General features: G+C 34.2%; 1 protein-coding gene and 2 non-coding genes across 3 annotated transcripts; 1 reads left to right on the top strand and 2 right to left on the bottom strand.

Annotated features, from left to right (window-relative positions):
* Positions 1 to 623: 623 nt before the first annotated feature.
* ccdc115 (coiled-coil domain containing 115) lies at positions 624 to 4,776 on the bottom strand. The gene is made up of 5 exons (XM_056449372.1): positions 4,553 to 4,776; positions 4,365 to 4,468; positions 4,168 to 4,271; positions 2,881 to 3,054; positions 624 to 913 (listed from the first exon to the last, which is right to left on the bottom strand). The coding sequence occupies exons 1-5, from the start codon at positions 4,658 to 4,660 to the stop codon at positions 783 to 785; spliced, it is 621 nt and encodes a 206-aa protein (XP_056305347.1). The 5' UTR covers positions 4,661 to 4,776; the 3' UTR covers positions 624 to 782.
* Positions 4,777 to 14,676: 9,900 nt separating this feature from the next.
* Positions 14,677 to 14,748, bottom strand: trnae-uuc (transfer RNA glutamic acid (anticodon UUC)). The gene has a single exon. It is a non-coding gene; the product is annotated as a tRNA-Glu (tRNA).
* Positions 14,749 to 15,135: 387 nt separating this feature from the next.
* On the top strand, positions 15,136 to 15,207 carry trnah-gug (transfer RNA histidin (anticodon GUG)). The gene has a single exon. It is a non-coding gene; the product is annotated as a tRNA-His (tRNA).
* The last annotated feature ends 98 nt before the right edge of the window (positions 15,208 to 15,305 follow it).

Below are 15,305 nucleotides of genomic sequence, written 5' to 3'. Positions count from 1 at the left end.
AAAAATTGAAAGATAATACAATTAAATTCAAGCTAAATGTTAAATATTGTAAAAAAAATATACAAACTATGAAATTTCAACTCAATTTTCTTTTCTTTTTTGCTTCTCTTGATTTTTCCTCTTTTTATAATTTGTATTTAATTTTTTCTCTAACATTACATTTGGCTGTACTAGTTTTTGGATCGTTCTCATAAGTTATTTTGTTAGATTAGCTCCAGATTTGGCTTCAGTACTGACTAATCTAATGTATATGAACAAATATAATATTGTAAAGCCTCCTATTAAAAATATGAATGTAAAAGATAGATTCGTGAGGGGTGTACTTGTATATGCTGAGCACTGTAAATTGCTTGTTCCAGCTGTGTAAGTTTATGACGATAAATAAGTGAATCAACCTCCATTTACAGCTCTGTTAACCCAATTCTACGTGGAAAAACGTGCATCTCCATATGCATTTTAATAATGACCTGATTCAGCTACATAGAAACTAATTGAACAATGTCTGTTTTAATTAATTATTTACGAAGAATCTGATAATTACACATATCAGCAAAAGCATTCACATATAAAATGATGCAAACCTGGCAGTGAAAGTTATCAAAAATGCAAGACTACAAATCCAATTTAAAGTAAATCTGCACATTTAATGAATTTAAGTGTGTATTACAGCTCAAAACAGACACATTTTAATACGCAGCATTGTTTATACAATAACAAAGATGTCAAACATCTCACATATAGCAATAAATAAAGATTATGGAGGAAAAAGAAAAAGTCTGCTGTTATTCCTCTTTTATTTCCGCCTGAGCCTTCTCTGTCCTCTCTAGTTTCTCCTTCATCTGGACTTGCATCTCTTTCCTTGTGGCAAGTATTGCACTTTGTAGGGATGCAATTTCTGCTGACAGAGTGATGACTGAAGAGGGAAAGAGGTAAATTACATAGTGTTAACAATTAACCTCAGAGTAAAACAATCAATTAATTAAACGATGCTTAAATAATCCCTCAAAACAAAACCACCACAATGCAAGTGTTCAGCAAACCACATCAAATCAGTATAATAAAGAGGAGTGTTTCTCAACCACATCCCTGGAGGCCCACCAACACTGCATGTCTTGAATGCCTGCTATGTCTGTCACACCCGTTACAGGTATTTCAGTCTCAGCTAATGAGCTAAAGATCTGAATCAGGTGTATTTGGTTAAGGGTGTTTCTCAATATGCGTTCCTCAGCAATCTTGCATCCTCGTGTACATCAACTGCCAACGTTCAGTTCCAAAACTCAAGACCGCAAGAACGGAGGACGCATGAAAGTTCCCGGATGTGTTATTGGTAGAGGATGCACCGGTGCATACCTGAGCACCGAACTCATTCTAGAAGTCCCAGAAGTCTGGAGGTGGGAAGCACAGCATTTTATATAGATTTATTCATAAAGTTCAGAGAAATAACTTATTTATCTCAGGAATTTCCCTAAATGAAACGGTGAAGGTAAACATTAATATGAAAATCTCAAGAGGCATAAACACATCAAGTCTGTTTATTTGCTGAAATCGGTTTTATTCATATTGTGCAACGCACATCTGTAAAGTCTTTATGCATAGTATATATTGTGAAAAGGGCAAAACAATAATTTGTATGAATGTTGTAATGTTTAAATAATTTTCCATTAAATATGCCCGAAGGTCATGTGACCATCAGGAAGAACGCAGCATCTCATTTCTCACAAGGACGCGCTCTCTGTTCTTGTGGTCTCCCGATTTCGTTCTTCCGAGGTGGCCTGGCAATACCGGTCTTCACAAAAACGCAAGTCCATTCTCACATTTTCACATGGAAAATGTGCAGAGCTGGTGGTCCTTCAAGACATGGTTGAGAAACACTGATATAGAGTGATATAATTAAATAGCCTAAGCAAAAAAATATGTATCCACCTTTTCTTTTTTTTTTTACAGTGTTTCAAATTATATATTGCACGTCCATGTTTGTGGACCTTCCATTCCAGGTACTAAATTAAGACTGCACTATAAATAACTCATATACAGTTGAAATCAGAATTATTAGCCCCCCCCCTGTTTAGTTTTTTTTCCCCAATTTCTGTTTAACGGAGAGCAGATTTTTTTAACACATTTCTGAATATAATAGTTATAATAACTCATTTCTAATAACTGATTTATTTTATCTTTGCCATGATGACAGTAAATATTATTTTACTTGATATTTTTTAGACACTTCTATACAGCTTAAAGTGACATTTAAAAGCTTAACTAGGTTAATTAGGTTAACTAGGCAGGTTAGAGTAATTAGGCAAGTTATTGTATAACGATGGTTTGTTCTGTAGACTATCGAAAAAAATATATAGCTTAAAGGGGCTAATAATATTGACCTTTAAATGGCTTTTAAAAAATTTAAAACTGCTTTTATTCTAGCCGAAATAAAGAGTTTCTCCAGAAGAAAAAATATTATCAGACATACTGTAAAATTTCTTTCTGCTCTGTTAAACATTACTTGGGAAATATTTTAAAAAGAAAAAAAGCATTCAAAGAGGGGCTAATAATTCTGACTTCTACAGTACATAGTGAAAAACTGAGCTGTTTGATATGGAGTTTATTTTTGGTATGAAAATAATTTTATACTTGATATTTTATTGTGACTTTCATATCGCAAGAATATCTATTGCTTTTGTTCCTCCAAATTATTTCATATTTGTATTTCTGGTAGTGCAGTAATGTTTAATATACATCAGTAATGTTGACCTATGAATTTTTGGAGTTATTCATGCTCTGCTGAAAGACATGTATTAATTCTAATCATTTCATTTTTTATAATATTATTGATAAACTGTGAGGCGTATGCAAAAGGAAGGAAGAAAACATCACAGCAGAGCTTACCCTCTTTGAAGGCAGACTGAGCTTGTTTCAGATTCTGTGGTACAAGGATTCCAAACCACTTCAAAGGATCTCTGTGTTCTGGTGTGGGTGATTCTGTCTTTGTTTTCACTCCATCTGTCTCTTGATCATCTTCTTTACCCTCCTTTTGTTTGGCATGTACTCGTCTCCGAAGACCTGTAACGTTTAATAATTCTGTCATGCAAGGTAAATCATATAACTCCTCATTATAGTTTTAGGTCCATGCATGTATCATCATCAAGACCTAATATTATTAACATTCATCAACAGCCAAATGAGAGTAAAAATCAGTCATGGTTGTCAGTAAATTAAAGTTATTTGCCATTTGGCTAGTAATTTAAATATTGATTACTATTAATATCCTAGCATTATTATCACTGTGCTTCTTTTTTTACTATAAACGTTTGATACGAGCAGGTCATAAAAAATTGAGAATGCATTTGAGATGTTTACTTGTGGACTGCATTACCAATAGTTTTATATTTGATCATTTGAAAGCAATAAAAAAAGTAATAACACCAACAATAATAATAGCAAGTAGATGAATTTCTATAATTTGTTCTGCCTGTTTTTAGTGAAATAAAGTACAAATATTTTAATGGCTGGAGCATTTTTTCAAGTCAGTCGCCATTAGCAGGTGTGGCAAAAGTTCATTTTAGGCACTGTGAAAATGATTAGATGTGAAATCAGGGTTCTGTTAAGTTAAATTTACGACATTTTTAAGATCATTATGAATGAAATTTTAGACTTATACAAGGCTAAATGCTGAGAATTTTTTTTCCAATATCCCAGTTAGAAAAGATTTTTACTTGCCCTATCAAAAAACATTTAAAAATTAAATCCATTTAAATAATACAATAATAATAGTATTGTTTGAATATTTTTGTTTATTCATTTTTAAATATATCCATTCATAAACCCTATAACCCTTACCAAGAATAGAACAAAATAGCCGTCAATTACTTCTGACTACAATAATAATAATTGAATAATTAAAAAATGTAGGTTAGGTCCGTATCCTCAGCAGAATGGAGAACTTACGCAAATGTTACTGTGAAGAAAGTTTTTAGAAAAATTAAAACCTGTTAAAAAGATTTAAGACCTACAACACAACATTTCACTAGATTTAAGCCTAAAATTTAGCTTTTGAGATTTAAGACTTTTTAAGACCCTGTGGATACCCTGTAAATACTAATCAATTGGCAACACTTTATATATTAAAAAGTGTTAATAAATCAAAAGCCTTGTATGCCAGCAAGTCTGACTTACCTGTCTGTTTTGCTCCAATGTCTTCTATGGTTTTATTTTTATTTTCTTCTGCTTTATTCTCGTTTCTCTCACACTTGAACTCAGCTTTTCCAGCTTCCAGCAAACTTTAAATCAAGTAGAATTAGTCGATTATTACAATGATTAAAGCTAAAGCGCGATGAAATGTTAAAGATAATCGCATGTTGTGAAAAACAAACCTGGTTTCAACATGAACAAGCGGCTCCATCTCACTGGCATACTGCAAAGCAGAGACCTGCTTATTCCCCATTGAATAACGTGCTTTGGCTATAGAAAACCATCCCTGTGCAACAGAATTGAGGGAATTCTTAAAAATAAAGAGCTTTATGATTGGTCATGTTAAATGCAACGTTAACTGCACGTTTACCTCTTCTATAAGGGAATTAAGTTTTTGTCGTTTCTCCTTCAGAGCCTCGAGCTGCTCCATAAACAGCAGCAGCTGCTCGTCCAGTCGGAGATTTTCATCAGCTCGCATTTCTGTCGTCTTTCAAACCAGACAGAAGTGCAAAATCAAAGAGTCGATAAACAGATGTACTCCTGTAGAACGCTTCAGAGCCTCTACCGCTCACGTGATGAAAGGTCACATGACATATATTGCGTAGTTTAGAACGGTTTTGTGAATACGGGTTTGTTTGCTTCTGCTTTCCGAGGACTACGTTCAAGCCTCATTGGTTCAAGCTCGCACATAACGTTATAAATCATTTTGTGAAGGTTCAGTGTGAGAGAATCTATTCTAAAGTCTATATGCTCGTGTTGTTATTATTTTTAAAGCATTTACTTATGCCATATATTCGATAAAAACTACATGGTGTTATTTCGTGTGTAGTTTTAACATGAACGAATAAAACTGCCAAATGCTTTGTTTGTTTGCGTTCCAATGTGGCTTTTTAATAGATAAGGAGTTCGAATTTTTAGACAGCTCTTGTAGTTGGGTCATTGTCACTATAAAGTGCCTTTGAGACATCAAATTTAAAATAAAAAGTTTGAGATTTTGATTTAAGCACATAGTTGTTGTATTAATCAGACATTAGGCTGTAAGAAATCAATGTTGGTCAAGCTCCTGCACTTTTTACAAACAATCTGCAAGCAGAAAAACAGTAAACAAAGCTCAAATTGTGTCAACCGTGTCATGGACTAATTCAAAGTATTATCAGTATATTTTCATTGCAGTGTGATTATAAAATGTATATTTTCAGAAAGAACTCTTTAGATTATGGAAAAAGTCTATTTATATTAAGGAAATAATCACCAAAACATTTATTTCTCAATAAAATATGCAATCATTGCACATTCTTTTCAAAATAAAACCCAAGATATCAAATATTTTGTCAAACTTTCAAACAATATTAACTGGCCCTTATTGGTTTATTGAGAAATCACACAAGATCTTTTGCTGAGGTTATAAATAATTTGTTTATTTTCAATAAAGTTGAACATGACTGTGGAAAACAAGATGACATGGTGGACATTGGCATGACAGGGTGGACAAAGACTTTATTTAGTGAACTAAATATGGAGGAACATTTGGAAAAAAAAAATAACAGGTACAACAAGAGATATTAAAGGGTTAAAATAAAAGGGTTGTAATTTTTATTACTGCAAACCACTGAGCCACCATGTGATAAGTCTTCTGTCATCAATTAGGTTTTATCAATGTGCAAATTAAAGGGAAAGTAAACAATTATTGTTCTTCAAATTAAACTAAATTTGTCAATGAATGTAAATCTTTACATTGTATATTGTATTGAAGGAGTGAAGGGAATGTTGGACGCAACTCAAGTTAAACACCTTAATAATACTGTTGTTTTTTCAGAATAAGGTAAATAATTAGATTACAGATGTTCATATGATTAATGTTATTATGAAAACAAAAAAGTTATTAAAATTACTTTATCAAATAACTTGTTTAAGACAACAAGACAAAAAATCTTTTTAATTTGATCTAATTTACCTATTTTATAGACTCACTGTTGGCTGAGCAGTGTGTGGGACATGGCAAAATCTCATTCAGTGAAAGAATATGGCAAACATTGACAAAAACATATTTCAAACAGGCCCATAGCCAGCCTGGTGAGAGGAGTGGTTCTTTTTTTTTTTTCAAAAAGTGGACCTTTTTGCAGTTATACGCCTCAGTTTATATTTAACTATGAGATTTAAATACTGTATTTTAGTGACATTTTTTTTGCTGGATTAACTAGTCAGATGTCATCATAACCACACTTTTGATGTACTAAAATATTTTATAAAAATTTGCAATAAAGAAACATCAAAACAAATTTATTTCATCATATCATTAGGAAACAAATAAAAATCAGTTAAAGTTTTAAAGTAAAAAAACTGTAGCCTACTGTCATTTATTAGACAAAAAACAAACTGGCCAGCACATCCAACTGCCCTCAGTCACAATTTGGCCATTTCAATAAAAAATTATAATTAAAACATAATAATAATAATAATAATAACAATAATAATAATAATAATAATAATAATAATAATAAATAAATAAATAAATAATAATACAATAATAATAATACAATAATAATAATAATAATAATAATAATAATAATAATAATAATAATACAATAATAATTAATTCTGCAGAATTTTTCTAGCCTCTTTGGTTTAAAATAAAGTCAATTTTAAAAATCCTGGATATCAACAATAGCCTAAATATATTCATATTAATTTAACATGGTCCACTTCTGGTGCTTCACACCTTTTTATTGCTCATTTTTATTTCAGAAATAAGGTCCAACTTTATTTAGACTAAAGTTACCTGTAAAATGTTTTCTCAGTTTAAAAACAATACAGTAGTAAAAGAAGACTTCTCTTACATCAGATTATGGTCCCACCAAAGCAACAGCCGACAAATGATTCCATTTGGTCTTAAAGCCTTTTTCGATGGATTATTTTCATTACTTATGATGACATAGCAGTCAAAATAGGACAAATGAGCTCATATATGGGACAAATTCTGGTCCTTTCTCAGTGAGGGGTGGGTCTTCCGAACCCCCCTGGCTACAGGCCTAAAAAGTTAGAAAATGTTTTATGCTTATAGTAAACATGTTTTAATAGAATTTTGGCTGTAAAAGTGCACCTACAGTTGTTTCAGGCGCAGGTCAGATTTTCTCCAGGTCATAATTTATTTTATTTATATTAATTTATGAATGATTAAACCAGTCCAGTTTCATCTGGAATGTATCTCAGATCACCTTCTGAAGTGGTTTGAGCGATCGGAAATCTGATCAGAATAAAAAGAATGAAGTGACGTGACATATATTGAATATAAATATATTATATTAATTATATAATAAATATATTATATAATATTAAATTACATAAATAATTAAAAGGACAAATGCTGGACCTTTTGGCCGTGGGGGTGGTTAGTAGCAAGTAACATGCTATTAGGTTATGTGACCGCTAGATGGCGTTCTTGGATAATAAGAAGCTTACCACCACTAGGAGTTTGTCAGAGTCATATAAATCTATGGTTATTGGTCAGAGCAGTGTGTCCTAGCCGGGCTCACTTTCTGTTCTAATGTCCCGCATCTGTCTTCAATTATATCTATCTGTCTCCATATTCTACTGCATCCCAGAATATTACACAGCACCAACAAAGTAAAAATATATATTCAATATATTTAATATGTTTTTGTCTAAAGCCGACCGCAACTCGCCGTGACGGAGATTCTCGAGCCTGTGTGCTCCAATGAGATGTGCTCTCTTCAGCGCTCACCATGACAACGAGACTCACAGCACTGACGTCGCATTGTAAACATTTGCATCTGCATTCCTATAAAGCTCGTCGGTTCTCTATCAGTCTTGTCAGTTCGCTCGGTGTTGCTGTTTGTACTTGACCAAGGTGAGTTCAATACCTGACGGTACGAGTGGAGCCACGCCAATCTCACGAAGTCCGCTTCGTGAAGCTTCACTCGGGCCCGTCTGTGCTGTAGTTCCTTGCGGTTTGCGTACATAAACGCAATATCGCGAAGAATATTACGTGTTTGTTGCTCGAAATGTGCCGCCGAGCAACATTCCAGTGAACACTGGCACGGACTGGCGCCCGGTCAGCTCGTGCACTCCCTGGGGCGAGGCGGCTTGTGAACCCTAGGCAGGGAGCAATACAAGTATGGCGAGTGGATAGTGCCACGGATAACCGAACGAAGGAGACAGTCGTGTACTTTTACGTCTGAGAGGGTTACGTCGCCTCAGCAGTCGTGTGATAAGCACGTCGCCTCATACACATCTGAGACTGACGTCGCCCCATCAAACGTGTGATAAGCACACCGCCTCAAACACGTCTGACACTGACGTCGCCTCAACAAACGTGTAATAAGCATTTCCCGACATAAGTGTCATGTGACGCCAAATAATAAAGTAACCTTAGGTTGTTGTTTTACTACCAATTTATATTTATTATTTCATATAATTCACCATCACTATAAACGTGGTTTTAAGTTTAGCTCGAACAAGTTATCATTATATTGTTCTGAGATGTATAATTCCTTTATGTTATGTTTATGTTGATTTCTTGAGTCATTCTGACCGTGAAATGTGCGAAAATACTTGGCCCTTAAAAGAAGTTCAATAGGGGGTATAGCCTTTTGCATATTTAAAAAAAATATATAGGCCAACTGTATAATGTATTGTGTAAAAGCTGTTATATGGCACGTTTCGTCCAAAGACTAACTAAAAAAATAAACCCAAAACCATAAAATGCTCAAATTTGTTGCTGAGAAATGCTCTGATTATTTTTTGTAAATCAATTCACATTTCCACATGAAAAGATTCACGTTGGACACTAGATTATAAGGACTTATTTATCAGTAAAGCATATAATGCATCACATGAGTTAATTGTATAAGGGATACATGTCACATTGACATATCTCCTGTTCAAACAAAAAAATTAACAGCTATTCCTCCATGAGATACCCATCCGAAGGCCTGTAGAGATCGCGGAGTGCCACTTGATCCAAGCCGGGATAATGCCAACCCTACGAGGACCTGAGAGGTGATGCCTAAAAAACGGACTTTGTGGACAAGATACACACACAGGCTATATATACACACACACATGGTTGTATCATACACAGACAGCATTTTTAGAAGCACTAGGCTATATGTTTATGTGACGTAAATTATTGTGAAAAGCACTATATGTAATGGCGATCTAATTCCTCAAGTTCTTCACCATTTCCATAGGGGCTCGGCACAAAGGATTTGACGCGCAAAACCAAAAACTTGCAATACAACAGTTTACTTTTTTGTTTGTCGAGAACAACAATAATCAAAATACAAACAAAAGAACTATGTACACTTTATCAAGCTTCAAAATAAATATGGTTTTAGAACGGTCAAAAGACTGTCTATCATCAAGCCCCTTCCTTCTTTCTGATCCTTTTTTCCCGGATGCATACGCATACATATGACGTATAGCATTACTGAACACATAAACGTCATGCACATATCACAATATCACAAATAATAATATTAAATACTGTATCAAATAGCACTAACTTTGTATCCCAATACAAATATAAAATATTACAGAAAAATATTACAAAAATAAAAAGACAAATCTCTAGTGCTCTTTATGGCTCTAACACTATACATAAAAACTTTAAATGAATGAAAAATCTTAAATTATGGTAAATATAACTGTTTCTGAGCTGCAGCCCTAGTTCATAATATTATAATGCGTAAATGATAAATAATACTGTATTATACTTGTTAACTAATCAATGTGCGTTTTCAGCACAGGATGTGTTATATTTTGACTATGTTATTTTATATTTTGATTTAGTTTAGCCTTATAGAAGACAAAACATTACTTCTGACATATTTAGTCATGTGAATCGTTTTAGGCTACTTTTGTCTAGTTTTAGTCAAATTTCATATGATTTTAGACAACTGAATCTACTCTGGATTTAACGAATACACATTTTCTAAGAAATTGTTGTACTATGCATTTTCTGTGGTCGTATAGCTATGCTTTGTAAAAAGTTTCATTTGGCCGCATAAATCTGCCTGCGACTAGTGTCTACATCTTCCTGGCGACAGCCCGGGGAAGAAGACTACCGGTAAACAGTCTTTTTTAACGTGATGTCCGAAAGTAGGATGTGCTGTAAAATTACTGTTGTACATGAGGTTTTAATTTGATTCTGTGATTCCGGTGTATCTGAATCCCTGTAGAGTCTGTCAGAACTGTAACCATATTAGTTAAATTCATCCAGACACTCATTCAAATCTTTACTGTACAAGTTGGGATTCTGAAGCAATACAAAAATATGTCACATATTCTTGGCTAATTCTGCCACATTTTACAGTAATGTTTATTAATGTACACTGACCCTATAAACAAATAAACCAAACATAAGAGGTAAAATAACTCGAAAAAATCAAATGTATTCCTATAAAGCATTTAGATTACTTGCATTAAGTATATTGTATATGAAAGCAAGCTTAATCATGAACCATCAACAATACTTTTTCACAACGGAATTGAACTAAAGCACCATGAGTAAAGACGGGGCCACCATTATGCACCAGTGCCATCACACATGGCACAGACCAAGTACAATGTTAAGATGTCTAATCAAAGCAAGATTCTTAGTGCATATTTTATATAATCATTTCACTACACATGATTTGAAAAGAATAAAAAGATATGAGTTTACTGTAGTGTAGGTGTCACTGTAATAAAGTTTGAATATTTCATCAAAATGTATCTTTTTCATGGAAATAGTTTATTTTTTATTTTTTAGACGACAGTCTTGGCATTAGCTAAAAGTATTTATTTAATTTGTGTATTAATGACTTATTGGCTGAATATAAAAACGTACCTGTGTCTGTAACAAAAATGTCATCCAAGTAATTCGTCCTGAACCAATGGATGAAGTTGTGATGCGGAAGCCAAAAGCAGCACAACAAAGTTTTAAGTCTATGCTATATCAGGCATACCCAAGTGAGATTGTATAAACATACAATTTCTTACAGATGTGTTTTTAGACACATACATTGTACTCCTGGAGGTCCTCCTCTTTTTCATTTAAATACACTAAGCTAGGGAGGACAACATCACTTGTCTAATACTTGACTTGATGCGAGTTTTGATAATACAAAAGTGTAGAAATTAGTCATACTGCATAATAATTACAACTGCATAATAATTACAACAAAAACAATAATTCACATAATAATACACATGATATTATCAAAATACCTGTCATTTTAAATATATTTTAAAATATTCTACAAATTGTATATTGCATTTTATATTTAAACCGTAAAAAATAAGACTAAACAATAGAAAAACATATTAGTTGAAGCTGCCCACATGAAGTAATAAATTGTTGATTACTGTTTATATTGAAATTAGCCTACATCTTGATATACACCAATTAACAACAATGCATTGTAATATTACAACACCCAAAAAATTTATTTTGCCTTTTTTACTTTGAATTCTCATGGTCAGAATGCAGATTTCTGTATCATTCTGAAAGTGATACATTCAAATGGAACACAATTTAATCTGTTTTTAATAATTTATATATTTTTGTCGTTTTTATGTTTTTTACTTTCTTCTTTTAGGCTACTCTTGTTTATGTAAATCACTTTAAATGACTATTTTTAAAGTTGTATTATTAAAATAAACTTGTCTTGCCTTAAAAGCTGCATAACAAAGCCTTAAAGTAGACTAGAAAATGATCCTTTAATGAGTGTAGACACTCATTTGTTAACATAATAAGCCATTTCAAGACATAATTTGCTCGTGTATAATTTATGTATACAGCGATCTCAGGTGGTTAAGAACATGAAATTGACCTTCACATATATCCAATGCAGCTAAACCATAAGCCTGGCTTAACTGGCCCTATTATGTTATGTTTCTTCATTATCATGTGTTATAAAATATTCCTGCAATTTAATAGGCTACTAATTTGGTAACACTTTATAATAATAACTACACACTAATTAGCTATTAAGCATCAGCAAATAGAGTTTATCATTTAAGCATTAACTTTACATGAATAGACATTATAAGCAGTTTAAACTACAAATACCGTATAACGTAAAAACACATGTATAATATGCTTAATAATTTCATGCTTTGTTAATGATTTAATTTAACACTAAATGATGTATTGCATTGTTTACAAACCAGCCATTAAAGAGAAGTTGGGTGTTTTTTATAATCAATCACAACTTTTTGGATTAATAAACTATGATATGAACATAGATATTGTTTTCAGGCATTAAGTAATGCTTTATTTGGTAAAGTAAAGCTTTATTTGGACACGCGATGTGAGGCGGCGTGCTTAGGAGACGTCGTGTGAGGCGGTGTACTTAGGAGACGTCGTGCTTAGGAGACGTCGTGTGAGGCGGCGTGCTTAGGAGACGTCATGCTTAGGAGACGTCATGTGAGGCGGCGTACTTAGTTAAGACGTATCATACACGTCAATTTTTTCTGCAATTTTCTTATGTGCGTCGCCGCTACGTCGCCGCCTAAAATGGTTTTTATATGACGTCGCCGTGTCGTCGCCGCTACCTTGACGTCTGCCCTCCCATTCACTCCTATTCAAAATTCGACACGTTGAGGCGGCGACGTTAGGGTCGACTGCTCCTTCTCCTTCTCCATGTGAGACTGAGAAGTGGCACTATCCACTCGCCATAATACAAGCCCTGAGGACCCTCAGGGAAACACGGGAGGCCGGTAGTGGGACCCCGCTGCGAGGGTTATGGTGGGTGGGAGCAGCGAGGCCCACTCATCGTCTATTTTAAACTATAGTTTCAAACTTTAGTTTACTATAGTTTAAAATAGAAACCATGGTAACTGTAATGTTTTAACTCTATGTCTGGCTGTGGTAATGTTTTGCTTTGTTTTTCAGCAGAGTTTTTGAGCAAAGAGGGACTATTGAAGACAACCGTTGAAGACAACCACGGGTTATATTCACGAGCGCGCGCATTATAATGTTTCCGTGCTGTTTTCTGAAGGTTTATCTTGTTTAGATAAGTTTGCAGGTCAAACAAAATAAACTATACTCCTTCTTAACACCTGTCTCGTGTGTTATTGGTCCTCTACAGCAATACACTGTCATAAAAGTCTGTTGAATGCATTTGTATGCAACATGGTTTGACAATAAAGTAGTCTAACAAATAAATAGTTGTTATAAATGTACCTTCATTAGTCAACATTTGGTGTAGGTAATAAAAAGTTAATCAAACATGTCCTAACACATAATGGTAATGTTATGGTTGATACATAACTGTATTAATATTCTGTATGTTTAAAACCAGCAGAATATACTATATATTTAACATGTCATGAACTCACTGTTATTCAAACATTTGCTTAATAAAAAATGTCCTAAGACAAGAATGGGTATTGTTTTGGTTTTATGTCAAACTACTGTAGGTTTTAGGCTGACTACAGCAGGAATAGGCTACCTATATCATAATATTGGTAGTCAGAGTTATTTAATGACCCAAATCAAGTAAAATGTCTCTTACTCAAGTACTTTTAGCATGCAAAAGTCAAATTTAATTTATGAATGATTATACCTGTCCAATTTCATCTGGAATGCTCCAGGGACAGACGAGTCTTTGCTGGGGCCAGCTTCCAGCCTCCGCCGCTGAGACTGCAGCTCTGCACAAGACGTTTGGCCAGCGGAGAAATTAAAATGGTCGTGCCCAACTGAGCCTGGTTTCTCTCAAGGTTTTTTTTTTTTACTTTCGCCAATTAGTGAAGTTTTTTTCCCTCTCCGCTGTCGCCACTGACTTGCATGGTTTGGGATCTGTAGAGCTGCGCATCGTTGGATTTGCTCTTCAGTGTTTGGACTCTCAGTAGTGATTTTTAAACCACACTGAACTGAGCTAAACTGAACTGAACTTAAACACTACAAACTGAACTACACCGTTCCAATTTACTGTGACCTTTTATGTGAAGCTGCTTTGACATAATCTACATTGTAAAAGCGCTATACAAATAAAGGTGAATTGAATTGAATTGAATTGGAATGCATTCCAGATCACCTTCTGGAGTGGTTTGAGCCATCGGATTTGTATCCGATTAGAATAAAACGAATGAAGTGACCAAACAGCCTTAAAAACACAGAGGGGACGGGATTATACAGGACGTCCTGGCTAATGCTGCCAGTTAGCCTAGAACCTCATAGATAGGGGCATATTTTCATCTGTTAGGAAGTAAGTAACTTTTGCCTTTCACTGTTTGGCAGTCTTTTTGAACATATGTTCAATATTTTGCGATAATGACGCCGCTGCCTGCCTTTTCTGCCCCTCTTGCTATTGTCGACCCACAGCGTTACTCATGTCGCATCAAAGATTCAAACATCAGAATTTCATTATTTCATACTGTATTCATACAGTACTGATTCAATCTTGTGGGACATCAAAGGCACTTTGTAGTCATAATGACCCTGTTATTTACACTTGTATATCAAATATAGCAAAATAAAAGCATTGCTTCCCATACCGGGAGTCGAACCCGGGCCGCCTGGGTGAAAACCAGGAATCCTAACCGCTAGACCATATGGGAGGTGTACTCGTTTTCTGAGAGCACACCATTTAAACTACAACATCTGTCATCCAGCTAACCATAAAAAACACTTTAAAATGTTATCTTAATTTGCGGCATTTCTTTTCATATCGTATCCAGCGCGACAAACGTAAAACATTATATTAAAGCTTTATCGCATCGATTAAAATTTCATTTTCACCTTAAATATGTAAACATGCTGCGTTGTCCATAATTGTAAATCATTGATTTTTACTTCAAATAAATAACAAACTACAAAAGCTTACATATAATGTGTCACCAAAATACAGTTTGTTTAAATATATGACAAGTAAACAGGCTGATGCACAGATTGTACAGGTATGAAAGCTCAATTCTATCAGCACCCTTCACCACCTCCGGTAGCTCGCCGTGATCGTATAGTGGTTAGTACTCTGCGTTGTGGCCGCAGCAACCCCGGTTCGAATCCGGGTCACGGCAGGGAATAGTCCCTATCACGGCACAGGAGTGTGGCTTTTTCTTCATTATGATAATATTCGATTGTGCTTACACCTCTTTTATGCTAAAGAAACTGTTTT

The sequence above is a fragment of the Danio aesculapii genome, chromosome 23, assembly GCF_903798145.1.
Source record: "Danio aesculapii chromosome 23, fDanAes4.1, whole genome shotgun sequence".
Classification (NCBI taxonomy): domain Eukaryota; kingdom Metazoa; phylum Chordata; class Actinopteri; order Cypriniformes; family Danionidae; genus Danio; species Danio aesculapii.
This window is presented reverse-complemented; position numbering and strand designations above follow the sequence as displayed.

Bases quoted from the DNA above. Each gene is read 5' to 3' on its own strand.
- ccdc115 (XM_056449372.1), bottom strand. From the start codon at position 4,660: ATGCGAGCTGATGAAAATCTCCGACTGGACGAGCAGCTGCTGCTGTTT. The intron at 3,055-4,167 runs GTAAGTCAGACT...TAAACGTTACAG, and splicing joins CATTGGAGCAAAACAGACAG to GTCTTCGGAGACGAGTACAT. The intron at 914-2,880 runs GTAAGCTCTGCT...TTCCCTCTTCAG, and splicing joins TCAGTCTGCCTTCAAAGAGG to TCATCACTCTGTCAGCAGAA.